General features: G+C 36.2%; 2 protein-coding genes across 2 annotated transcripts in view; one reads left to right on the top strand and one right to left on the bottom strand.

Moving 5' to 3' along the window:
- Positions 1-1,035: 1,035 nt before the first annotated feature.
- LOC107701977 (uncharacterized) lies at positions 1,036-17,786 on the top strand. Its single transcript, XM_016504150.1, has 6 exons — positions 1,036-1,089; positions 1,190-1,387; positions 5,039-5,281; positions 17,061-17,258; positions 17,372-17,481; positions 17,513-17,786. The coding sequence occupies exons 1-6, from the start codon at positions 1,036-1,038 to the stop codon at positions 17,784-17,786; spliced, it is 1,077 nt and encodes a 358-aa protein (XP_016359636.1).
- A 2,615-nt stretch (positions 17,787-20,401) lies between these two features.
- The window catches only part of LOC107701976 (monoacylglycerol lipase ABHD6-like), a 15,471-nt gene continuing 13,739 nt past the window's right edge, over positions 20,402-22,133 (bottom strand). The window contains exon 6 of the mRNA XM_016504149.1: positions 20,402-20,584. Coding sequence (XP_016359635.1) covers positions 20,402-20,584 — 183 coding nt within the window. The remainder of the gene's footprint in view (positions 20,585-22,133) is intronic.

Genomic DNA, 22,133 nt, shown 5'->3' with positions numbered 1-22,133 from the left:
AACACTACTCAAAACTGTGGCAAGTCACTGTGGCAAGTCAAAACTGTTTCATGGTTGAAATGGTCAACAGTTTCTAACTAATGACCAGTAAAGCAAAATGCCCTGAGGATGTGACGGACAGGTGTGTGAATGAATGAGCAACAGATAGAGAGACACACTTCTATTGTTCAGTCAGCATCCATTCAGAGCCAAGTGTGGAAAACCCCAGGAGCTGTGGTTCTCAGTGCACTTTTATACATGTAATGAGCTGCTGAATGATTTGATGTACACAGAAGCCTTTTAGGTTTTATTTGCAATGCAGAAAAAAATAATACTTTCAATAATAGTTTTTATTTGTGCACATCTAGTCAAGGCATTAATACACTAAATCATACAAATGTAATACAGACGTATGCATTTTTGCAATACTGCATCAACACATTTCTGAAAAAATTAAAGGAATTTTTTTTAAGTAATCCCGTATTTCCATTATTTTACCAGTTTATGCAATGGTATGAAATTTAAAATGTGAAATTAACTGATAGGACGTTTCCCTCCAGATGGTTGCTGACGTCAGGTTGATAACTTACTGACTCCTGCATCAAGTCAGGACATGTCTCTGTGCATCAGGACGTTTCCCTCCAGATGGTTGGTGACGTCAGGTTGAAGTCTTCAGTGTCACTAATGCTCCATTCAGGACTCTGGATGCTTTTGTGCTCCATTGATGTGAACACAGAGAGTCAGTGTGGGAACCTCACATGAGATCTACTCACACTGACCAGCACAAACACACACACATCTGCTTCATCTGGAGACCATCGTGTGTGTGTGACGTCACGGCAGCAATGATAATGCTGAATATCACAAATTATTATATGATTTATAAATTGTAAATTGTTAACGTACTTAATTTTACACACAATTGCATAAGTAAATCCAGTCAATAATGCATGGGATTCTTTTTTTTTTTTGCTTTATAATGTGTACGTGTGTGCGTGTGTATAATACATTTTACAGTGATGTACGCGTGCTCACTGACTCCACGTGTTTCTAGTAATGACGAGCGTGTGCTGCTTCAGTGACATTGATGTGAACATGAGCTCTCTACAGGTCAACACTTTCCCAGATTCACCCTCCACCTGCTCCTTTGAGCCCCTGATGGAGGATCATTGAGCATGTGGCGGTCCACATCCCTCATTGTCTGTTTGAGCTCTTCCATTGGCTCCAAACTGTGAGAAACTCCAACAAGCTCAAGCCTCACACATTCATATGGAGATTTGGGAGTATAAATAGAGGAGCTGCAGCCAGTGCAAATCAGACTCACTCTGAACAGAGAGATCTACAGCACAGAGATCCAGACATGACACCTACAATCATCTCAAAGGAGCAGCTCCCTCTCAACAACAAGGTACATTCATATCCTACTTACAGCAGCATTACTGCAGCAGCTTTCACTGCTCTTCTAAATCATTGGCTTATTTGAAAGACACTTTCCTAATGCTTTTCTGTCTTCATTTGCAGCTGAGAAAGCCAAGGGTGGAGAAGATGCACAGAGATCGTATCAACAGCAGCATCGAGCAGCTCAAGTGTCTTCTGGCTCCAGAGTTCCTCAAGCAGCAGCCTGATACCAAGCTGGAGAAAGCAGATATCCTGGAGATGATGGTCTGTTCAAACACTTCCAGCAGTTGCTGAAATCATCTGATGAATAAGAGCTTCTATTCCTCCATCAGCTGAACTTCAATCTCAACAAAAGCATTTAGCCTGCAGTGCCATCTGGAGGAAAGCAACGTCTTTGGAAAGCATCTGTATTAGATGTCAATAACAACATTTTTGGATTTGATTTTATGAATCCGGTTTTGTTTCCATCACCGGAAATGTATTGTGTTTTTTTAATGCTTTTGTATAGACCTTCAATGAAGGCATATTACATTTATATTATACAATTGCAAATCTTTGCTTTATGTGAAGAACAAATATCCCATATTGGGAACTGGTTTTGAATATATTATCAGTATGATAAACACTCTATTGTCCTCATAGGACATTTAATCTCATCAGAATCACATATAAAGATGGTTCAGTATTTTTTACTGCCATACTCTGTAATTAATTCACTTCTGTTGAGTGTGACGCCTGGGGATGTACATGGACTGATTTATTTTCCTTTAATGGAATATATTAAACCTTGACATTAAGCGCTAAATGTTTCTGTTACGCTTTGCTTTTACCCCTCATGTGGAGGAATGTTAATAATGATTTGTGGCAAATCATTTGTGGTAAATGTCACATGACTTTTGTAAAGTTCAGTAATATTTGATGTGAGTTTCAATATGTGTTTAATGTATTTTGGAGATCTGTTCATGCAGATTTTGTGATATGTTATCACCTGTTTATTTGCATTCATGGTGACATCATGTCATCACAAAACATACAAAATAATAATAATAAAAGTCAAATATACTTTCTGCTGTTGTATTCTGTCTTGTCATGAAATATAATATTTTAAACATGAGCCTAAAGAGAAAAGAATATGCATGTTTACCAGAATAAATATGTAATTTTATATATACAATAAAACATATATGTATGTATGTATACATATATTTATATACATATAAAGCACTTGTATTATTTATATTAAAATTTCTTAATCAATAATTCTTCCACAAGCAAAATTTACCAATTTGTCAAAAAAAAAAAAAACTTGATTGACAAAAAAAAAGCTCTTAATGTACAGCAAGAATTAAAAATGAGGATAGAAAATCAAAAATGTTGTGATTATGCCCTCTTGCATTTCTTTTTGTGAGCATTCTCATCAAAATAGTTTCTAAAATTTAGATAGATATATTCATTTGAATTTTGAATTAGATCCCACTGGTAAATTATGCCAATTAAGTCCTTGGCATTTAATAATTTAATTCTACTATAGTGACTTGAAGTGACAAAATTATATATTTTCTCAAATATTAATCATCCAAATCGTTGTATGACAGGAAACTGTAAACAACCAGATATTTTAATTTCACATATTCATTCTTGGAAAATATGGATTATTTTATCTGCAAAATGTAAAGCGACAGAATGGATTGTCAACTATTTAAATCATGTTGAAAGTGTATCAGATTCCTAATTGATTCATAACGCTTGTGTTAGAGAACCAACTAACAGCCAGTTTGATCAGTTGAAGTCATTTAAACATTTGGAGACGTGTGTCTGCTGTGGGTTTCAGTAGGACACACGTCTATTGTTGTGTAATTGAATTGAGTGAATGAACAGAGCGTGAGAAACAGAACTCACTCAGAGTCCCTCCGAGACAACAGAACTCAACTAAGAGACCAAAGGTCAGAGGTCAACATCAATGGATTGGGCTATAACTTTATACTATTTCAGCTTCAACCACTGGTGATAAGTCTAAAATGAAAAGAACTGAATCAAATGTTTCATTTTAAGAAATTAATCTTCAGATTTCTGTAAAAATTTATGTTTATTTGAGCAAATCTTCAGCATCAGAGGCGTGAGAAAGCTTGTAGGGAATCTGTCCTGCATTAAGGCTCATTATCATGTGAATAGACACACTTCTATTGTTGTGTGTGTGGGAAACTCTGGAGAACAGAGTCACAGTTCTAGTCTCATTAGCATCCTAAACCCCAACACAAGCTCAAGATTTGACAAACACACACTTATGGATATTTACATACATGCATGAGCTTGACCAGCTGGTTTGAGGATGTCATCAGCGGCGTGAACAGAATTCCAGCACTATCTCGGTTTATTTTCCTGAATGCATCGTGAACTTTTAACTGACTAAGCTTTTGCATCAGGCGCTTAAGATACTTTTGTCATCTTAACAAACATGTCTCACAAATGTGACTAAAATCGTATTTGCTGCTAAAACAGCAAACAAAAGTGATGTTTTGCATATATTCGATAACAAATTTAATATGCATTTTTTTTTTGCATATTCTCGTTGCATGAGAATAATTGTGATCAGAAAGTGTTTGATGACTCTCTGGCTCCTGCATCAAGTCAGGACATGTCTCTGTGCATCAGGACGTTTCCCTCCAGATGGTTGGTGACGTCAGGTTGAAGTCTTCAGTGTCACTAATGCTCCATTCAGGACTCTGGATGCTTTTGTGCTCCATTGATGTGAACACAGAGAGTCAGTGTGGGAACCTCACATGAGATCTACTCACACTGACCAGCACAAACACACACACACACATCTGGAGTCCTGGAGTCTCAGACAATGGAGACAATGACATCTGAATTCCAGTGCACAACTCCAAACCTTTAGATACAAATGCATTCATATACACACGTTGAAAAATAAATTTTATGGCAATGCACTGTGTATTGAAATATTTAGAGCACTGTTTATTGTCAGTGTAAGTGCAACACATATATGGCCAACTAAAAGTAGGTGACCATATTCGTTCATTCAGTCATTCACAAACAAATAAATAATTCCCATTTTGGCTTTCTTATAGTTGACACTTAATATCAGGCAACATTATTGACTTGAATGTACTGACACTATTGGATGAGAACTAAACTGAGCTGAGCTGAACATCACTGATTTGCAGAGCTGTTCTATAGATAAATGTAACTTATATGAACATATTGTCACACTGTTATTAAACTGAACTCAGTCAACAATGAACCGACATTAACTGAAAAATGTACTAACTGTTTGCTATTGTCCTCTTTTTTAGAGCTAAAGCAGAATTGAATCTTGTTTGCATCACTGAAACATTATTTTCCTGTTTAACACTGTGAATGAATGAATGAATAAATGAATGAATTAATAAATAAATAAATATTATTGAATATTTTAATACAATTACATATTTGTATATATTTTTTCTTTGTTTAATAAGATGGATAAAATAGCTATTTGATGCTGTCTTTCACACTTGTGTATAATGTTGATGAGCGTGTGCTGCTTCAGTGACATTGATGTGAACATGAGCTCTCTACAGGTCAACACTTTCCCAGATCTTCTAAAGCATTGGCTTATTTGAAAGACACTTTCCTAATGCTTTTCTGTCTTCATTTGCAGCTGAGAAAGCCAAGGGTGGAGAAGATGCGCAGAGATCGTATCAACAGCAGCATCGAGCAGCTCAAGTGTCTTCTGGCTCCAGAGTTCCTCAAGCAGCAGCCTGATACCAAGCTGGAGAAAGCAGATATCCTGGAGATGACACTCAACTTCTTCAGGATCAACAGGAGGGAAAGTGTCCTGCCAGACCAGAACACCTTCGGCAAAGAGATGAATGTCAATATGAGCACCATCTGGAGGCCTTGGTAGAGCCTTAAATACTGAATGTCTGCACTAGATTTAGTGGACTATTACACTTTCATTTTGTCATTTTGAAAAGAAAGTGTTTAATGAGTTCCTGTTTGGAAGATATTTGTACTGCTAAGTGCTCTGATGATTCAATCTTCTATGAAGATTTTTCTCTTTTTGAGAAAATGTCATTTAACTATTTTTTTAGTTAAATTACCATGATGGCACACTGTGTTTTAGCAGTGTGTATTAGTCTAAAAGTGCATTAAATAGCATTTTTCATATCCTTTGGGTGTAATTTTTCACCTTTGAGGGGATGCATTACGTGACCGTAAAGTCAAATCAGCTTTTTTTTGTTTCATGTTGAAACATATTTCATTTTTTTTGCAACTGGCGAAAAGCATTTATTGATCTTTTTTTTTTTTATCATATTTGTTGTTTTGAAAAATGATGCCTATATGAGGATGTCTTAATTTGGCCTTATAATAAGTCTTAAAATTTCTTTCAAATTTGAAAGATTATCAGAATGATCTAATCTGAACAACATGTTACTCGTGTTTTGTAAGTGTGGCCAAGAGTTGGTCAGTATTTGTAATTAATATTGATGATTGTTTTCAATCTTATTGAGATTTATATGAAACCCAACTGGGCTTGTATTTGTGTTTCTGAGGAAATAATATGCAGTTTGTATCTGAAAAGATCATGGATTTATTTTTCAAGAGGTTATACCTCATCTTTCTGTCAGTACCATGTACTGTGCTTTTGAACTGCCTTTTATAAGGGTATTTATTTCTTAAACCATTGTGAAATTGTTTTCACTGTGTAAGTGAAATGTTGTTTCCTTATGTGAAGGAATTCATTTTAAAATATGAAACACAAAGGCCATTGAATGTATTTCAATCAGTCTGTGGCGAAATAAAACAATCAAAAGAAGTGCTTTTTTCTGTTTTCATTATGCATTCATGATTTGGTTATCACAAGCATTAATTATTCCTGGGGTTTGCTTATCAGGCTGCTCATGACATTCCTGAGTTGTTTTTAATGAGTAAAGAGTTAAAATATCCCCTTTTGTAATATTTCTAAAAATATAATTGCTTTTGCTGAAAATGTACACCACCTCAGGTTATCCAAGATATAGATGCGTTTGTTTCTTAATAGAAACAGATTTGAAGAAATGTAGCATTACATGACTTGCTCACCAATGGATCCTATGCAGTGAATGGGTGCCGTCAGATTCTTTTTGTCATTTTCAAAACAAAGAAAAGTGTTCCAACATGAAACAAACAATAGAGCTGCTTTGACTTTTTTTTTTTCACATATTACATCACTTCCAAGGTGAAAATTATACCCAAATGATATGAAAAATGCAGTTTAATGCACTTGTAAACTAATAAGTCTAAGGACCTGCAGAAAAAAATGCCATTATGGCATTTGCAATGCAAGTTATATTTCAAACTAAAGGACATTTTCTCAAAAATAGAAAAGATAAGTCTTCATAGAAGATTGAATCAGAATATTTCCTGCACAGCCCACTTTTTTTTTTTTTCCTCAAAAAGAGAAACTGAAAGCGTAATAGTCTAATGTAGATATTCAGCATGTGCTGCTGGTTGCTGTAAGGCTCCAGCAAAGGCCTCCAGATGGAGCTCTTGTTGACATTCATCTCTTTGCTGAAGGTGTTCTGGTCTGGCAGGACACTTTCCCTCCTGTTCTGCTCACATGAAGTCTGCAGCTTCTGGAAGTGCTTCAGCAGAAGAAGCCTTGATTGACAGCATGTGAACTGCGGTTGTAGCGTTGCAGGACGTTGAGCGTCATCTCCAGGATATCTGCTTTCTCCAGCTTGGTATCAGGCTGCTGCTTGAGGAACTCTGGAGCCAGAAGACACTTGAGCTGCTCGATGCTGCTGTTGATACGATCTCTGCGCATCTTCTCCACCCTTGGCTTACTCAGCTGCAAATGAAGACAGAAAAGCATGAGGAAAGTGTCTTTCAAATAAGCCAATGATTTAGAAGAGCAGTGAAAGCTGCTGCAGTAATGCTGCTGTAAGTAGGATGTGAATGTACCTTGTTGTTGAGAGGGAGCTGCTCCTTTGAGATGATTGTAGGTGTCATGTCTGGATCTCTGTGCTGTAGATCTCTCTGTTCAGAGTGAGTCTGATTTGCACTGGCTGCAGCTCCTCTATTTATACTCCCAAATCTCCATATGAATGTGTGAGGCTTGAGCTTGTTGGAGTTTCTCACAGTTTGGAGCCAATGGAAGAGCTCAAACAGACAATAAGGGATGTGGACCGCCACATGCTCAATGAAACACAGCTGCATTCTAAGAGATCTTTAAACTGACTGCAGTCACACACTCCTGGAGCTGGTGGAGTCACAGAAACACACGGCTTCCCACACTTCTGTATTCATCACATTAAATCACTCAAACAATAGAAGTGTGTCGGTTCCCACAGGACTAACAGTTCCCAAAGACTAAATCTTTTGTGCTGTATTTTGCACTATACATGTTTAGATGGACTATTATTAAAAACAAACAAACAAACAAACAAAAAACATTAAATTAAAAACATAATAATAATCATAATAATTATAAATGAAGAGTTCAAGATATAAGTCCAAGATTTAAGATATATCCAAGTGCAATATCAAACGTGACAGAACTTTAACAATCACAGAATTTTTCAAAGAATGAAAAATATTTCTGAGGCAAAATAAAAATAGTAACAATTTCTTTTATAAAATCAAATTCAGAATAAAAATGTTAATCAAAACAAATCAAGATTAATAAATTAATAAGATTATAATACATTATTAAATAAATCACTGGTTCATTCAAAGAAAGTCTATACCAAAGATGAAAATGAGTATTTAAGAATACATTAAAGAAAATACTATTTTGTTTATATACTGTATGTGGTCTAATCTCAAAGTTATTGTATTAAGATCCAGAATAAAAACTTTCAGCATAAAACTTTCAGCTATTAGATAAGTGTTTATGTATTATTGATTATTGACAAGGATTAGAGACATTGGTAAACTTTATTTATTTATTTAGTTTTTATTTATTTATTACATTTTTTTGCACAGAAGCACTAAGTAATTTTGAATGCCATGGGAAACACATGTACGTTAAAACTACTTTAAATCAGGATTTAATTTGTCTGTCTAATTATCATGTGAATAGACACACTTCTATTGTTGTGTGTGTGGGAAACTCTGGAGAACAGAGTCACAGTTCTAGTCTCGTTAGCATCCTAAACCCCAACACAAGCTCAAGATTTGACAAACACACACTTATGGATATTTACATACATGCATGAGCTTGACCAGCTGGTTTGAGGATGTCATCAGCGGCGTGAACAGAATTCCAGCACTATCTCGGTTTATTTTCCTGAATGCATCGTGAACTTTTAACTGACTAAGCTTTTGCATCAGGCGCTTAGGATACTTTTGTCATCTTGACAAACATGTCTCACAAATGTGACTAAAATCGTATTTGCTGCTAAAACAGCAAACAAAAGTGATGTTTTGCATATATTCGATAACAAATTTAATATGCATTTTTTTTTGCATATTCTCATTGCATGAGAATAATTGTGATCAGAAAGTGTTTGATGACTCTCTGGCTCCTGCATCAAGTCAGGACATGTCTCTGTGCATCAGGACGTTTCCCTCCAGATGGTTGGTGACGTCAGGTTGAAGTCTTCAGTGTCACTAATGCTCCATTCAGGACTCTGGATGCTTTTGTGCTCCATTGATGTGAACACAGAGAGTCAGTGTGGGAACCTCACATAAGATCTACTCACACTGACCAGCACAAACACACACACACACATCTGGAGTCCTGGAGTCTCAGACAATGGAAACAATGACATCTGAATTCCAGTGCACAACTCCAAACCTTTAGATACAAATGCATTTATATACACACATCTAGAAAAAAATTTTTTTATTAAATCACACTTTTCATTTAAATTGCAGGAGCCCCGCTTTCTGTCAGTATACTGTTTTTTTCGGACAAGACAAATGAAATCAACTGTGGGAACCTCTTGAGATCTTCTCATATACTAGAGATGGATGATTTTAAAGCACTTTAATGTGAAGCTTCAAAAACATTTGTGAATCTTTTATTTCAAAGAAGTGGCTCACATAATGTATCACACAAAATCAAAAACATTTTCACAAAATGGAAAAGATATGTAATTGGTTTGTAAAAAGAGTAAAAAGTATGCATGTATGGGATGAGTTTTTTCCACACTGTTTTACTGTCTCAAGCGTTTCAAAAAGTCAATCATTTTGCAAAGCAATTGTTTCAGTTGATTCAGTTTTGAAAAGCTCTGTTTATTGATTATGTACATATATAACACGCAGAAAGTCAATTTAATGTTACATATATTACATATGCACCCACAGTCTTTCTTCATGAATATTCTGTATTTTCACGAATTCTCTGTAAAAACTGAACTCCTCAAATTCAAAATTGCTTTATTGGCATGACTGTAAAGGAAACAATATTGCCAAAGCTTGGTATACATGTACAAAAAGATAAAAAAAATAATACTATAATAACAATAATAATAATAAAATAAACATCACAGTAATATAATGGAATATTATAACATCTTAGAAGTATTAAACTGTAACAAATTAAAACGTTCAGCTGCTGTCTCTCTCTCTCTCACACACACACACACACACACACACACATTCAGCTGCTGTCTCTCAGGCTGTGGCACATCCACATGTATCTCGCAGCAAGTGCTGCTGTCTGTCCCTCTCCTAATAGTATCTTTATTTGTTCTGTTTCACTGATGGCTGTAAAGTTCTTTATTAAGTTGGTGAAATTGTTGAAGTAGAGGTTTCTTATGAATATGTATTTATGACAGTGAAGGAGGAATTGCGTCTCTGTCTCAGTCTCTCCTGTCTCACAGTGAGCACACACTCTTGCTCTCTGGGTAACCAGCTCTTTCTGTGTCTGCCGGTCTCGAGGGCTAGACTGTGCTCACTGAGCCTGTACTTGGTCAGGATCCGTCTCTGCTTTGTGTCTCTGACACCCTGGAGATAATCTTCCAATTCATAATTTGATTTTAGAGTTCGATAGAATTGTAATTTACTTTGTGTTTTAGTTTCCTGATCCCAATGTTCCAGATATGTATTTTTAGATAGTTTGATAATTTGATTTATTTTGATGTTCGGGTGAGAAGCAGTGCTGGTTTGAGACTGGATAGTGCTAGTAGAGTTAGTCAGGTTAGTAAGTCTCAGAACTAGCTGACTGAGTGGACTCTTTTCGGGGTTCAGTTCTTGGGTTTGTAGCGCTTTAAAATGTAGCGATTCTGTGGGACTTGATTTAAGATGCATCCAGAATTTGAGAGATCTTTTATGCATATTGATAATGAATGGGAATCGGCCTAATTCTGCCCTACATGTGTTATTGGGTGTTTTTCTTTGTAGTTTTAGAATCATTTTGCAGAATTCTGTGTGTTGGGCTTCTGTTGGATGTCTGTCCCATCTAGTGTAGCTCTGAGCACTGAGTGGACCCCAAACCTCACTTCCATACAGCACTATGGGCCGAATCACACTATCAAAGATTTTACACCAAATTGGAAGCGGTATTTCAATATTTTAAATTTTTTTCTTGATTGCGTATAGAGCTCTTCGAGCTTTATCTTTGAGAGCATTCACTGCCAAACTGAAACTCCCCGATGCAGTGATGATCAGGCCGAGGTAGCCTAAGTGTACTGCATCATGTGTTCTAGGGCGGTGCTGCCTAGACTGAACTGGTATCTGTGTTCCTGGCATCTGGGCTTTTTCTGAAAGACCATAATGCTGGTCTTTTTGAGGTTTACTGCCCGGGCCCAGTTCTGGCAGCAGTTGTCCAGCAGGTGCAGGTGCTGCTGTAGTCCCTGTGGGGTCTCTCTCTCTCTCTCTCTCTCTATAGAACAGAATATTCAAACGTAATGTTCCCATAATGTTTGCAAAATGATAAATTTACAAAACTGGATGTTTTGAACGTTCAAAGAACATTCAGAAATTGTTTTAATAACCTAATGGAAATGTTAGCAAAATGTTCTTGGAACATAAATTTGTTAGCTGGGATTCCAATTCATAATTTGATTTTAGAGTTCGATAGAATTGTAATTTACTTTGTGTTTTAGTTTCCTGATCCCAATGTTCCAGATATGTATTTTTAGATAGTTTGATAATTTGATTTATTTTGATGTTCGGGTGAGAAGCAGTGCTGGTTTGAGACTGGATAGTGCTAGTAGAGTTAGTCAGGTTAGTAAGTCTCAGAACTAGCTGACTGAGTGGACTCTTTTCGGGGTTCAGTTCTTGGGTTTGAATTGCTTTAAAATGTAGTGATTCTGTGGGACTTGATTTAACATGCATCCAGAAGTTGAGGGATCTTTTATACATATTGATAATCAATGGGAATCAGCCTAATTCTGCCCTACATGCATTATTGGGTGTTTTTCTTTGTAGTTTTAGAATCATTTTGCAGAATTCTGTGTGTATGGCTTCTGTTGGATGTCGGTCCCATCTAGTGTAGCTCTGATCACTGAGTGGACCCCAAACCTCACTTTCATACAGTGCTATGGGCTGAATCACACTATCAAAGATTTTACACCAAATTGGAAGCGGTATTTCAATATTTTAAATTTTTTTCTTGATTGCGTATAGAGCTCTTCGAGCTTTATCTTTGAGAGCATTCACTGCCAAACTGAAACTCCCCGATGCAGTGATGATCAGGCCGAGGTAGCCTAAGTGTACTGCATCATGTGTTCTAGGGCGGTGCTGCCTAGACTGAACTGGTATCTGTGTTCCTGACATCTGGGCTTTTTCTGAAAGACCATAATGTTGGTCTTTTTGAGGTTTACTGCCCGGGCCCAGTTCTGGCAGCAGTTGTCCAGCAGGTGCAGGTGCTGCTGTAGTCCCTGTGGGGTCTCTCTCTCTCTCTCTCTCTCTATAGAACAGAATATTCAAACGTAATGTTCCCATAATGTTTGCAAAATGATAAATTTACAAAACTGGATGTTTTGAACGTTCAAAGAACATTCAGAAATTGTTTTAATAACCTAATGGAAATGTTAGCAAAATGTTCTTGGAACATAAATTTGTTAGCTGGGAAGCAGGTTGTATATTCAAAACAGCACCAGAAGAGGGAGACAGAAAATTTGCGTGAAAACTTTGCAAGCTCAGCATTTCTATTAAAATTCAAACATTCCTTCAAATTCCTCCATCTTGTAAAAGTACCGCCAATGTTTACCCTTGTTTTACCCCATTTTCTGTCTCTGTGTATTCTGGCAAGTCATTCTAATTTTTGCATGCACTTCTGTAAAGCAAAACATATGTTTTGTTCCCAAGATTTTTTTACCTAAAAATCTTACAAATTTCACCTTTAAGTCACACTTTCCAAAACGAATCGACAACAGATTATGAAATCTTTATCTAGATTTCTAGATGTATGAAATAGTTTCCACTCTAAAAAATGCCAAGCAAAATATTTTTTTTATTTTTTTTAGTTTGACCCATAAGAAAACTTCATCAAATAAAATATTAAAATGTACATTGTAGTAAATATTTTATTTTGGACAGAATTGTCCATTTATATGGCTTGAGATCCTCATCATGAATAATCTGATCATTGTTGAATCACAATCATTACGTAGAACAACATTTACTCCCATTTAAGGAGTTCTGGTTTCAATTTCATTATGCTTTTAAACTAAAAGCAGCATAAAGTATCATACAAACAGAAATATTAAAATATTTTGCAGTGTACCTGCCAAGAATAATGCATATAATGCATAAACATGAGCATTTTTGAAAACAAAAATATAAAAATGTTCTTTTGAGCAAGAAATATAATTCCAAAAAAAGAAAATAATGAAGATAAATGCTACGTTAAGGCATTATAGTTCAACATTTTCAGAAATCTTGAACTCTAAGGTTTTTGAAGTCTTCTTTATATTCAGTCTTTCAGTCAGTCGCAGTTTTTGTTCTTGATCCTCACATGATGTTCATTCTTCAGAGCATAACGCTGCTACATCCTCTGTGTGATCAGGAAAAAGACGCAGGATGTCACGGGAGTATTTGGAGTAGCCGTCATGGGAAAGTAAAACTCTTTTGAGGGTGATGAAAGACACGGCCCTCTCCAGAAGATCTGAGGTGTGGATGCCGTTCTGAAGATACTCTCCAAGAGCACACTTGAGCTTCTCCAAACTGTTGCCACACTTTCTCTCCAAACACGTAAGAACACATCTGAAAACAACACCACAATCACGTCAGTTGATGTGCATTTAAAATATTAAAATCAGATAAAATACTGATGCTTTTGTTTGAAGTTCTTTGTTCGTCTATCTGTTTCTGAAGTTCTTCTTACCTTGCATGTTGCACATGTTGGGTCTTGTTGCTGCTCTGGAAAGACATGTCCATGTAGGTGGCCATGACTGATACTGATTCCTGTTGGTCTGAGTGTTGAAGTTCAAGCTCAGTTTTGACTGAAGGGTTTTCAGTGTGAAATGTTCCTCACAGGAGTTGGTGTCTCATGGATCTTTCATCTTCAGCTTCCGTTTATACTCACATCTCTCTCCTCTCAGCCAATCAGAGGCCTCCGAATTTTGAACAATGGTGTGTTGATGAATGAATTGGTGGGATGTTCTCGTCACTGCCATCTGCTACTAAGGTCACTTATATTCATCTTTATGAATGTGGGGATGCAGGACATTTCAGGTTCCCACAAGATGCTCAAAACGTGAATACGAATGTCTGAATGAGTGTGAATCCATGTGTCTCTGTAACTCCAGCAGCTCTAGGAGTGTGTGATTGAGAGTCATTTTTAAATATGTATTGGAAAGCAGTGTCTTTGACTGAGCGTGTGGCGGCCCACATTCCTCGTGTGATTTTATTTTTAAGTTACAGTTTTTACTGGAGGAAAATTATACAGTAGGCTGCCATTGTATTTGAATTGAGTGAATGAACAGAGTATGAGAAATTGAACTCACTCAAAAACTCTCAAAGGCAATAGAACTCCACTAAGAGACCAAAGGTCAGAGGTCAACATCAATGGATTGGACTTAATACTATTTCAACTTGATATTGAACACTGATATTCTAACTCCAAAATGAAAAGAACAGAATGAAATGTTTTATTTAAAAACATATCTTCAGTTTCATGTACAAAGTCAACAAATCTTCAGCATCAGAGGCGTGAGAAAGCTTGTAGGGAATCTGTCCTGCATTAAGGCTCATTATCATGTGAATAGACACACTTCTATTGTTGTGTGTGTGGGAAACTCTGGAGAACAGAGTCACAGTTCTAGTCTCATTAGCATCCTAAACCCCAACACAAGCTCAAGATTTGACAAACACACACTTATGGATATTTACATACATGCATGAGCTTGACCAGCTGGTTTGAGGATGTCATCAGCGGCGTGAACAGAATTCCAGCACTATCTCGGTTTATTTTCCTGAATGCATCGTGAACTTTTAACTGACTAAGCTTTTGCATGAGGCGCTTAAGATACTTTTGTCATCTAAACAAACATGTCACAAGTTTAACTAAAATGTAACTAAAAACTATTTGCTAAAGCAAATAAGAAGTGGTTTTACATATTCAATAATACATTTAATATACATATTTTTGCATGTCATTGCATAATAATAATAATTGTGATCAGAAGGTGATAACTTACTGACTCCTGCATCAAGTCAGGACATGTCTCTGTGCATCAGGACGTTTCCCTCCAGATGGTTGGTGACGTCAGGTTGAAGTCTTCAGTGTCACTAATGCTCCATTCAGGACTCTGGATGCTTTTGTGCTCCATTGATGTGAACACAGAGAGTCAGTGTGGGAACCTCACATGAGATCTACTCACACTGACCAGCACAAACACACACACATCTGCTTCATCTGTGCTTTAAACAAAGCAGTGTTTTAGTTTGCATTTCATAGTTTAATATCAAACTAAAATATTACAATATTTTATTTTATGTAAAACTGTATACAATATCCATTTAAGTCATGTCAAAACATAACAAAATTAATGAAAATAAGGTTAATCAATAAAAATCGAACTGTTCAAATATTTTGTTCTTTTTATTAAAACAACTGTTTTTTTAATACATATGCATTTTTTATGTGGATTTGCATGAAGATTAACATTTCAAGTCTTTTCACACAAGTGCAGATATTTAGTGTTATATTCAGCATTATCTTTGCTGCGATGACATCTCTCACACACGATGGGCTCCAGAGTAATTCAGATCACAAAGTGTAAGAATGCCATGACTTTGATGTCATGAGATGCTTCAGTTCACAGTGCTCACTGACTCCACGTGTTTCTAGTAATGACGAGCGTGTGCTGCTTCAGTGACATTGATGTGAACATGAGCTCTCTACAGGTCAACACTTTCCCAGATTCACCCTCCACCTGCTCCTTTGAGCCCCTGATGGAGGATCATTGAGCATGTGGCGGCCCACATCCCTCATTGTCTGTTTGAGCTCTTCCATTGGCTCCAAACTGTGAGAAACTCCAACAAGCTCAAGCCTCACACATTCATATGGAGATTTGGGAGTACATAAACACATTTCATTACACCAAATACACAAAATAATGTTCTTTTTAGCAGCATCATATGACCCCTTTAAAGCTGCAGTCCATAAGTTTTGCCTATTGTCGCCATCTCTGTTTGAAACATCGGAATTGCAGCTGTGTGCGGAATTATCTAGCTTGCGTGGGTTGTGTGGCGGCACGGCTCCAGCGCGGATGAATCTAATGTTCTGAAGAGTATGTGTGGCAGTCAGTCACCGCATTTACTGTTCGCAATCACAGATTCTAGCCTACGTCTTGGAATATGACCCAAATAAGCATTTTCACTAGATATTGCCATCTGAACAAGTAACAAGTCTGCCACGTTTGTTGGTCTGACCAACTGAGGAAAAAAGCATTACCATAGCTTAAATCTCGCTACCAATGGTGATTCAATCTAAAGATCGGTTAGCTCATATCACATCAAACCGTTCAAATTATTATTATTGTTATACTTTATTCTCAAATGATTAATGTTAACAACATCAGCATTGGTGACTATGAGTAGTGTGTATTAGCATGTAGATTTCAATTTCTGCACAGTCTAATTGTCATACTCTTCGAATTTCATTTTAAGAAATTCCTTGAACCCAAAAAGCTAAATATGCTCCCTTCGAACTGGTTTTCTTTCAAATACAAATCGTTGTAATCCCAGGCTATCTGTAATCAGAAGCACATTTCATAAACACATAATCCTTTATGGATTACAATCCGCCCTTGAAATGATACATTTAATTATTCTGGCTGCTGTGAGAAAAGGTTATAAACGATCAGCCACCTGCAGGATCCTCACATGCGATAGCCTAGTAGCCGGTACAACTTCTTTATGTTTACAGACGTGACGTAATGATGCAGTGCCATGCTCGAATTTCCCACGAAAACCTACCCGTACCACTCAAATTAGAAAACATTATTATAAGCTAACCGTTGTGAATCGGGCTAAAGTAAGGCGATAGTTTTGAACACTGGCTGGTTATTTACTTGCTCAAATAGTGATTTCGGATCATTTTTAACCCAAAAAGTTACGGACTTGCAGCTTTAAATAAAATCTCAGTAGGTTATGGCATGTGTTTGTGTATGACATTGATGTGAACATGAGCTCTCTACAGGTCAGCACTTTCCCAGATTCACCCTCCAGCTGCTCCTTTGAGCCCCTGATGGAGGATCATTGAGCATGTGGCGGCCCACATCCCTCATTGTCTGTTTGAGCTCTTCCATTGGCTCCAAATTGTGAGAAATTCCAACAAGCTCAAGCCTCACACATTCATATGGAGATTTGGGAGTATAAATAGAGGAGCTGCAGTCAGTGCAAATCAGACTCACTCTGAACAGAGAGATCTACAGCACAGCGATCCAGACATGACACCTACAATCATCTCAAAGGAGCAGCTCCCTCTCAACAACAAGGTACATTCATATCCTACTTACAGCAGCATTACTGCAGCAGCTTTCACTGCTCTTCTAAATCATTGGCTTATTTGAAGGACACTTTCCTGATGATTTTCTGTCTTCATTTGCAGCTGAGAAAGCCAAGGGTGGAGAAGATGCGCAGAGATCGTATCAACAGCAGCATCGAGCAGCTCAAGTGTCTTCTGGCTCCAGAGTTCCTCAAGCAGCAGCCTGATACCAAGCTGGAGAAAGCAGATATTCTGGAGATGACGCTCAACGTCCTGCAACACCAGTTCACATGCTGTCAATCAAGGCTTCTCCAGGTGTGTCCGTGAGATTGTGCACTTCCTGTCCAAAGATGAGATGAAGACAGAGAGCCAGAGAAGACTGCTGAAGCACTTCCAGAAGCTGCAGACTTCATGTGAGCAGAACAGGAGGGAAAGTGTCCTGCCAGACCAGAACACCTTCAGCAAAGAGATGAATGTCAACAAGAGCTCCATCTGGAGGCCTTGGTGGAGCCTTACAGCAACCAGCAGCACATGCTGAATATCTACTGTATATTAGACTCAGTGGACTATTATGCTTTCAGTTTCTCTTTTTGAGAAAAAAAAGTGTTTCATGAGTTCCAGTTTGGAAGAGATATTTATACTGCTAAGTGCTCTGATGATTCGATCTTAAGACTTCATGTCAAGAGTTCCAGATGGGAACATTTACTTATACAAGACTTTTACATTAGATATACTTGCATGTCATTAAAAAAAAAAAATTGTTATTGTTATAAAGATCATTTAGACACCTCATATAGACTTTACCACAAAAAATTAAGTAGAACTACATGTTTTGATGTTGTTGTTTTCACTTTTGGGAGTACTTGTTCTTTTTTGTCTTCAGTAAAGACTTTATCAAGACCATGAACACATGAGACAGTAATAATAATGTTTAGATTAATACCACAAAAATGAAGTTAAACTACATATGTTTTTTTGTTGTTGTTGTTTTTCATTTTTGGAGGTACATGTTCTTTTTTGTCTTCAGTGAAGACTTTATCAAGACCATGGGCACATGAAAGTAATAATAATTTTTAGATTAATACGATTTAATCAGAATTATCTTTGATAAAAATACAATTTAAAAAGTATTCTTAATAGTTAATATTCTTAAGTTAATAATTTTTTTTATTTTGTCTTTAGATTAAAAGGGTACAATAATAATTTTCAGCTTGGAAAAATATTTATGCTATTAAGTATTTTTTTATTTTGACTTCGATGAAGCCACAAGCCGTAATATGATGCAATATGTTCTGAAATGTCTTATATAAAGATATTTAGTCATTTTTTGAACCATGTTCTTTTCTAAGTTCCTGTGTGATCCAGAGATTCTTTCAAAACAAAAGTTGTGATACATTATCACTGATAAATGTTGATATCAGTCATGAAAATAAAATGAAAATGTCACTACATCTCCTGTGTTTTAAGACCATGTAAACTGAACCTAAACTGACAAAAAAAAAATACTGAAAGCATTCATAAAATATGCATTTAAATACAGTATTATTAACCAGATTCTAAAAAAGTCACAAAATAGCTGTTTGAATCATTTCCCACTTTTTTTGGAAATTATGCAAACAAATAATTTCCATTAAAAGATAAAAGAATCATTTCCATTTTCAAGACATACAGTCATATGTACAATGTTAACACAGTAAGAACTACAGTAGTACAGGAAAGAAAATGATGTAAGTCCAAATGATGATGACGGCATGTTTCACTGTCAACTTTAAATCATGTTAAAATTGTGAAAAGAAAAACAAAAGGGATCAACATATAGGCTGTGTCTCAAAATCTAAAAACAGACAGCTTTTCTGGGCATTCGATTAGATCAGGAAAGTGCCTGTGATGCCTAGAAAAGCTGTATAGGTAGGCCTCTTCAAACATGAAATGGCGTCGGAAGAAAATTAGAAATATATTAATAGTAAACAACCATTTTTGGTCTATTCTAAGTTGAATTGGAATCGATACTGTCTGCAGGACACTGATCTGTACCTGCATACCCAGGTGAAAAAGACGTAGTATTAAATGTATTAAAAAATTGCATTGTAATTTTTATTTATTCACTGATGTAAAATTCTGTACTTTTTTAGTAAGGCCGGTATAACTGAAATGTTCTACAAATGGAAAAGATAGCTCTGCCATAGCTTTTCAGTCTTTTTTTATTTATGTTTTTTTATAATGTATTAAAATGTACTTGAGTATGTTTGTAGTAATACAAATATACTATAAACATACTTGTATTTCAAGTGCATTTTTAATACATTTAATAGTTTTTGTTTTTCACCAAAGTACATATGCTGCTGTCCTTTTTTTAGTGTACTTTGTGAATATTTGTAATGTACACAACAATATATAATACATTAAAGTTTTCTAGATATCAAAGTGTGTACGTGTGTGTATACTGAAAAAAGCAGCTTTATAATATACTAGTAGTGTAATGCTAATGCATTTCCAATGAGCTGAAATACAATTGAAATGTACTTGAAGTACATTAAAACGATGCTTCAAATATACTCTAACTGTAGTTCATGAAGTATTAAAAGGACATTTTAAATGTATTTTAAGAAATACACTTAAATTGCACTAAATATACTTAAAGTGGTTCCATTTTAACACAATTTCAATATATTAAATATATTACAAATAGATTAAAATCCAACTTAAACATATCTTGAAATACACTTAATATACTTAAAGTTGTTTCAAAATAATACATTTAATACGCACTTAGTATAGTATAATTTAAATATAGTAAGTATGTCTGAAAAAGCACAATTTAAATTTATTTCTTTTTCACCTGGGTAGCTTCTGAAGTGCTTTTCAACTCAGCGGTATGTGCGTCCCTGAGTGTTCACTACAAAAATAACTTTTAATGATTATTTACAGGCTGCAAAATCATAATGTTGCTTTTCAAATTCTTTCATCCAAAGCATCTTTCACTGACTTACAGTACAAAGTAAAGTTACACAGCTGGATTGTGAAATGTGTAACCTTCCGATTAGTGCTGCACCTTCTCTTGAGATCAACCCAGCAACTTTTAAGTTTGCAGCTGAGATCTTTAACCTTCAACCAACCACAAAGCCACATATCATAGATATATAAAGTCCAGTTTTAGGAGAGTTTTTTGGTGCTGTTGATTCCTACATTCTGTTGTGCAATGATAAAGTCCATGATGAGCTGGGCGGATTTCCTCGGTCGCTCCATCACTACTGAATGACCACAGTTGTCTAGCAGATGAACCTGAGATCCTGGAATAGCCTTTGCCAGAACTGAAGCCCCGGACACATCTAATACCTGTAGGATACAATATACAGAAATTGACCTTTGTTGATGTCACGTTTCGAATGTATAAGCATTTTTTAAAATGGCTGATTCCTACATATGTGATTACAATCTTGCAAAGAAGAAAAAAGACTTACAATTACTAACTCTGAAACACTGAATTATTTCAACACAGTCACAGTAAATTTAGAATTTAAATAGGTAATGGAAATAGATAAATGTGAAAATTCTGGTTCTGCTTCGTAATGCATCATACATAATTACTTCTTCCATCTTTATTTGACCCTCTAACTAGCGTTCCCTATTATTTTTCTGTTCTATCTACTGGTTTCTATATATATATATATATATATATATATACTGTATATATAGTGCCCTCCATATTGGGACTGTAAAGACACAATTGCTCTGTTAGCTGTGGAGTTAAGACATCTGTAAATATGAATAAAAGGTAAACATGAGACAAAACTACAGAATGTCACATTCTCTCGGGTTATTAGTATATATATATGTATATATACAGTGCCCTCCATAAGTACTGTTTGCTGTGGAGTCAAGACATTTGCAAATATGATTAAAAGATGAATATGAGATAAAACTACAAATTGTCACATTTTATTATTGGGTGATTCAACACATAGATGTTTTACCAGCTAAGAAGATCAGCACTTCTAGAGTTTCATCCCCTATCTGGTGTGAGCATAAGTATTGGAACAGTTGGCTCACAGGTCTTTCTAAGTGATCAGCTATGTCCTGTTGCATTAATTGTTCAAATATTGAAGCAGGGAATGTGTCGTATCAGTTATATCCATTTTTCTGCATTCTGAGTCTTGCATTCAATGACGACACACACAAACCAGGGTGAAGACGAGGGAGCTGACTTTGAGAGAAAAGCAAGCAATTTGGATGCTAAAAGAAAAAAGGGAAGTCAATTACAGTTATAGCAAAAACAAAGGCCATGGAGAAATCAAGAGTTTGGAATGTCCTGAGAAAGAAAGAAACCACCGGCAATGTGAGCAACCAACAATGAACTGATCGGCTCAGAAAAACAAACAGCAGTTTTGAAAAGCTTTGAAAATGAACCCTAAAATACGTGTCTGTAAAATCACCAACAACCTCCAGAAAGCTGGGGTGATGCTCTGACAATCTACTGTCCGCAGGAGACTTTGACGCAGAATTACAGCAAGACAGCAGGATGCTGACCAGCACCAAAATAGAAAAGCAAGATTAGAGTTTGCTAAAAAGCACAAAGGTGAGCAAGTTGAGTTTTGGACAGAGTTTGGAGTTTTATGGACAGATGAGACAAAGATGAACCTTTATCTAAGTGATGGGAAAGCAAAAATGTGGAGAAAAAAGAACTGCAAATGATCCCAAGCATACAACCTCATCTGTAAAGCATGGTGGAGGTAATGTCATGGCATGGGCATGCATAACTGTCTCTGGAACAGGCTCTCTCAGCTTTTTTTGATGACTTAATGTATGATGACAGTAGCAGAATGAATGCAGAAGTGTACAGAAACATTTTGGCAACCAATGTTCAAGAAAATGCAACCAGCCTCAT

The sequence above is a fragment of the Sinocyclocheilus anshuiensis genome, unplaced genomic scaffold (assembly GCF_001515605.1).
Source record: "Sinocyclocheilus anshuiensis isolate Anshui unplaced genomic scaffold, SAMN03320099.WGS_v1.1 scaffold262, whole genome shotgun sequence".
Taxonomy (NCBI): Eukaryota; Metazoa; Chordata; class Actinopteri; order Cypriniformes; family Cyprinidae; genus Sinocyclocheilus; species Sinocyclocheilus anshuiensis.
Note: the sequence above shows the minus strand (reverse complement) of the source record. Positions and strands in the feature narration are given on the sequence as shown.

What these genes read in the sequence shown, in the direction of transcription:
- LOC107701977 (XM_016504150.1), top strand. Translation starts at nt 1,036, where the DNA reads ATGACGAGCGTGTGCTGCTTCAGTGACATTGATGTGAACATGAGCTCT. An exon ending in AGCTCCCTCTCAACAACAAG is followed by an intron (nt 1,388 to 5,038) that starts GTACATTCATAT and finishes CTTCATTTGCAG; the next exon opens with CTGAGAAAGCCAAGGGTGGA. An exon ending in AAGCAGCAGCCTGATACCAA is followed by an intron (nt 17,482 to 17,512) that starts GCTGGAGAAAGC and finishes CTGGAGATGACG; the next exon opens with CTCAACGTCCTGCAACACCA.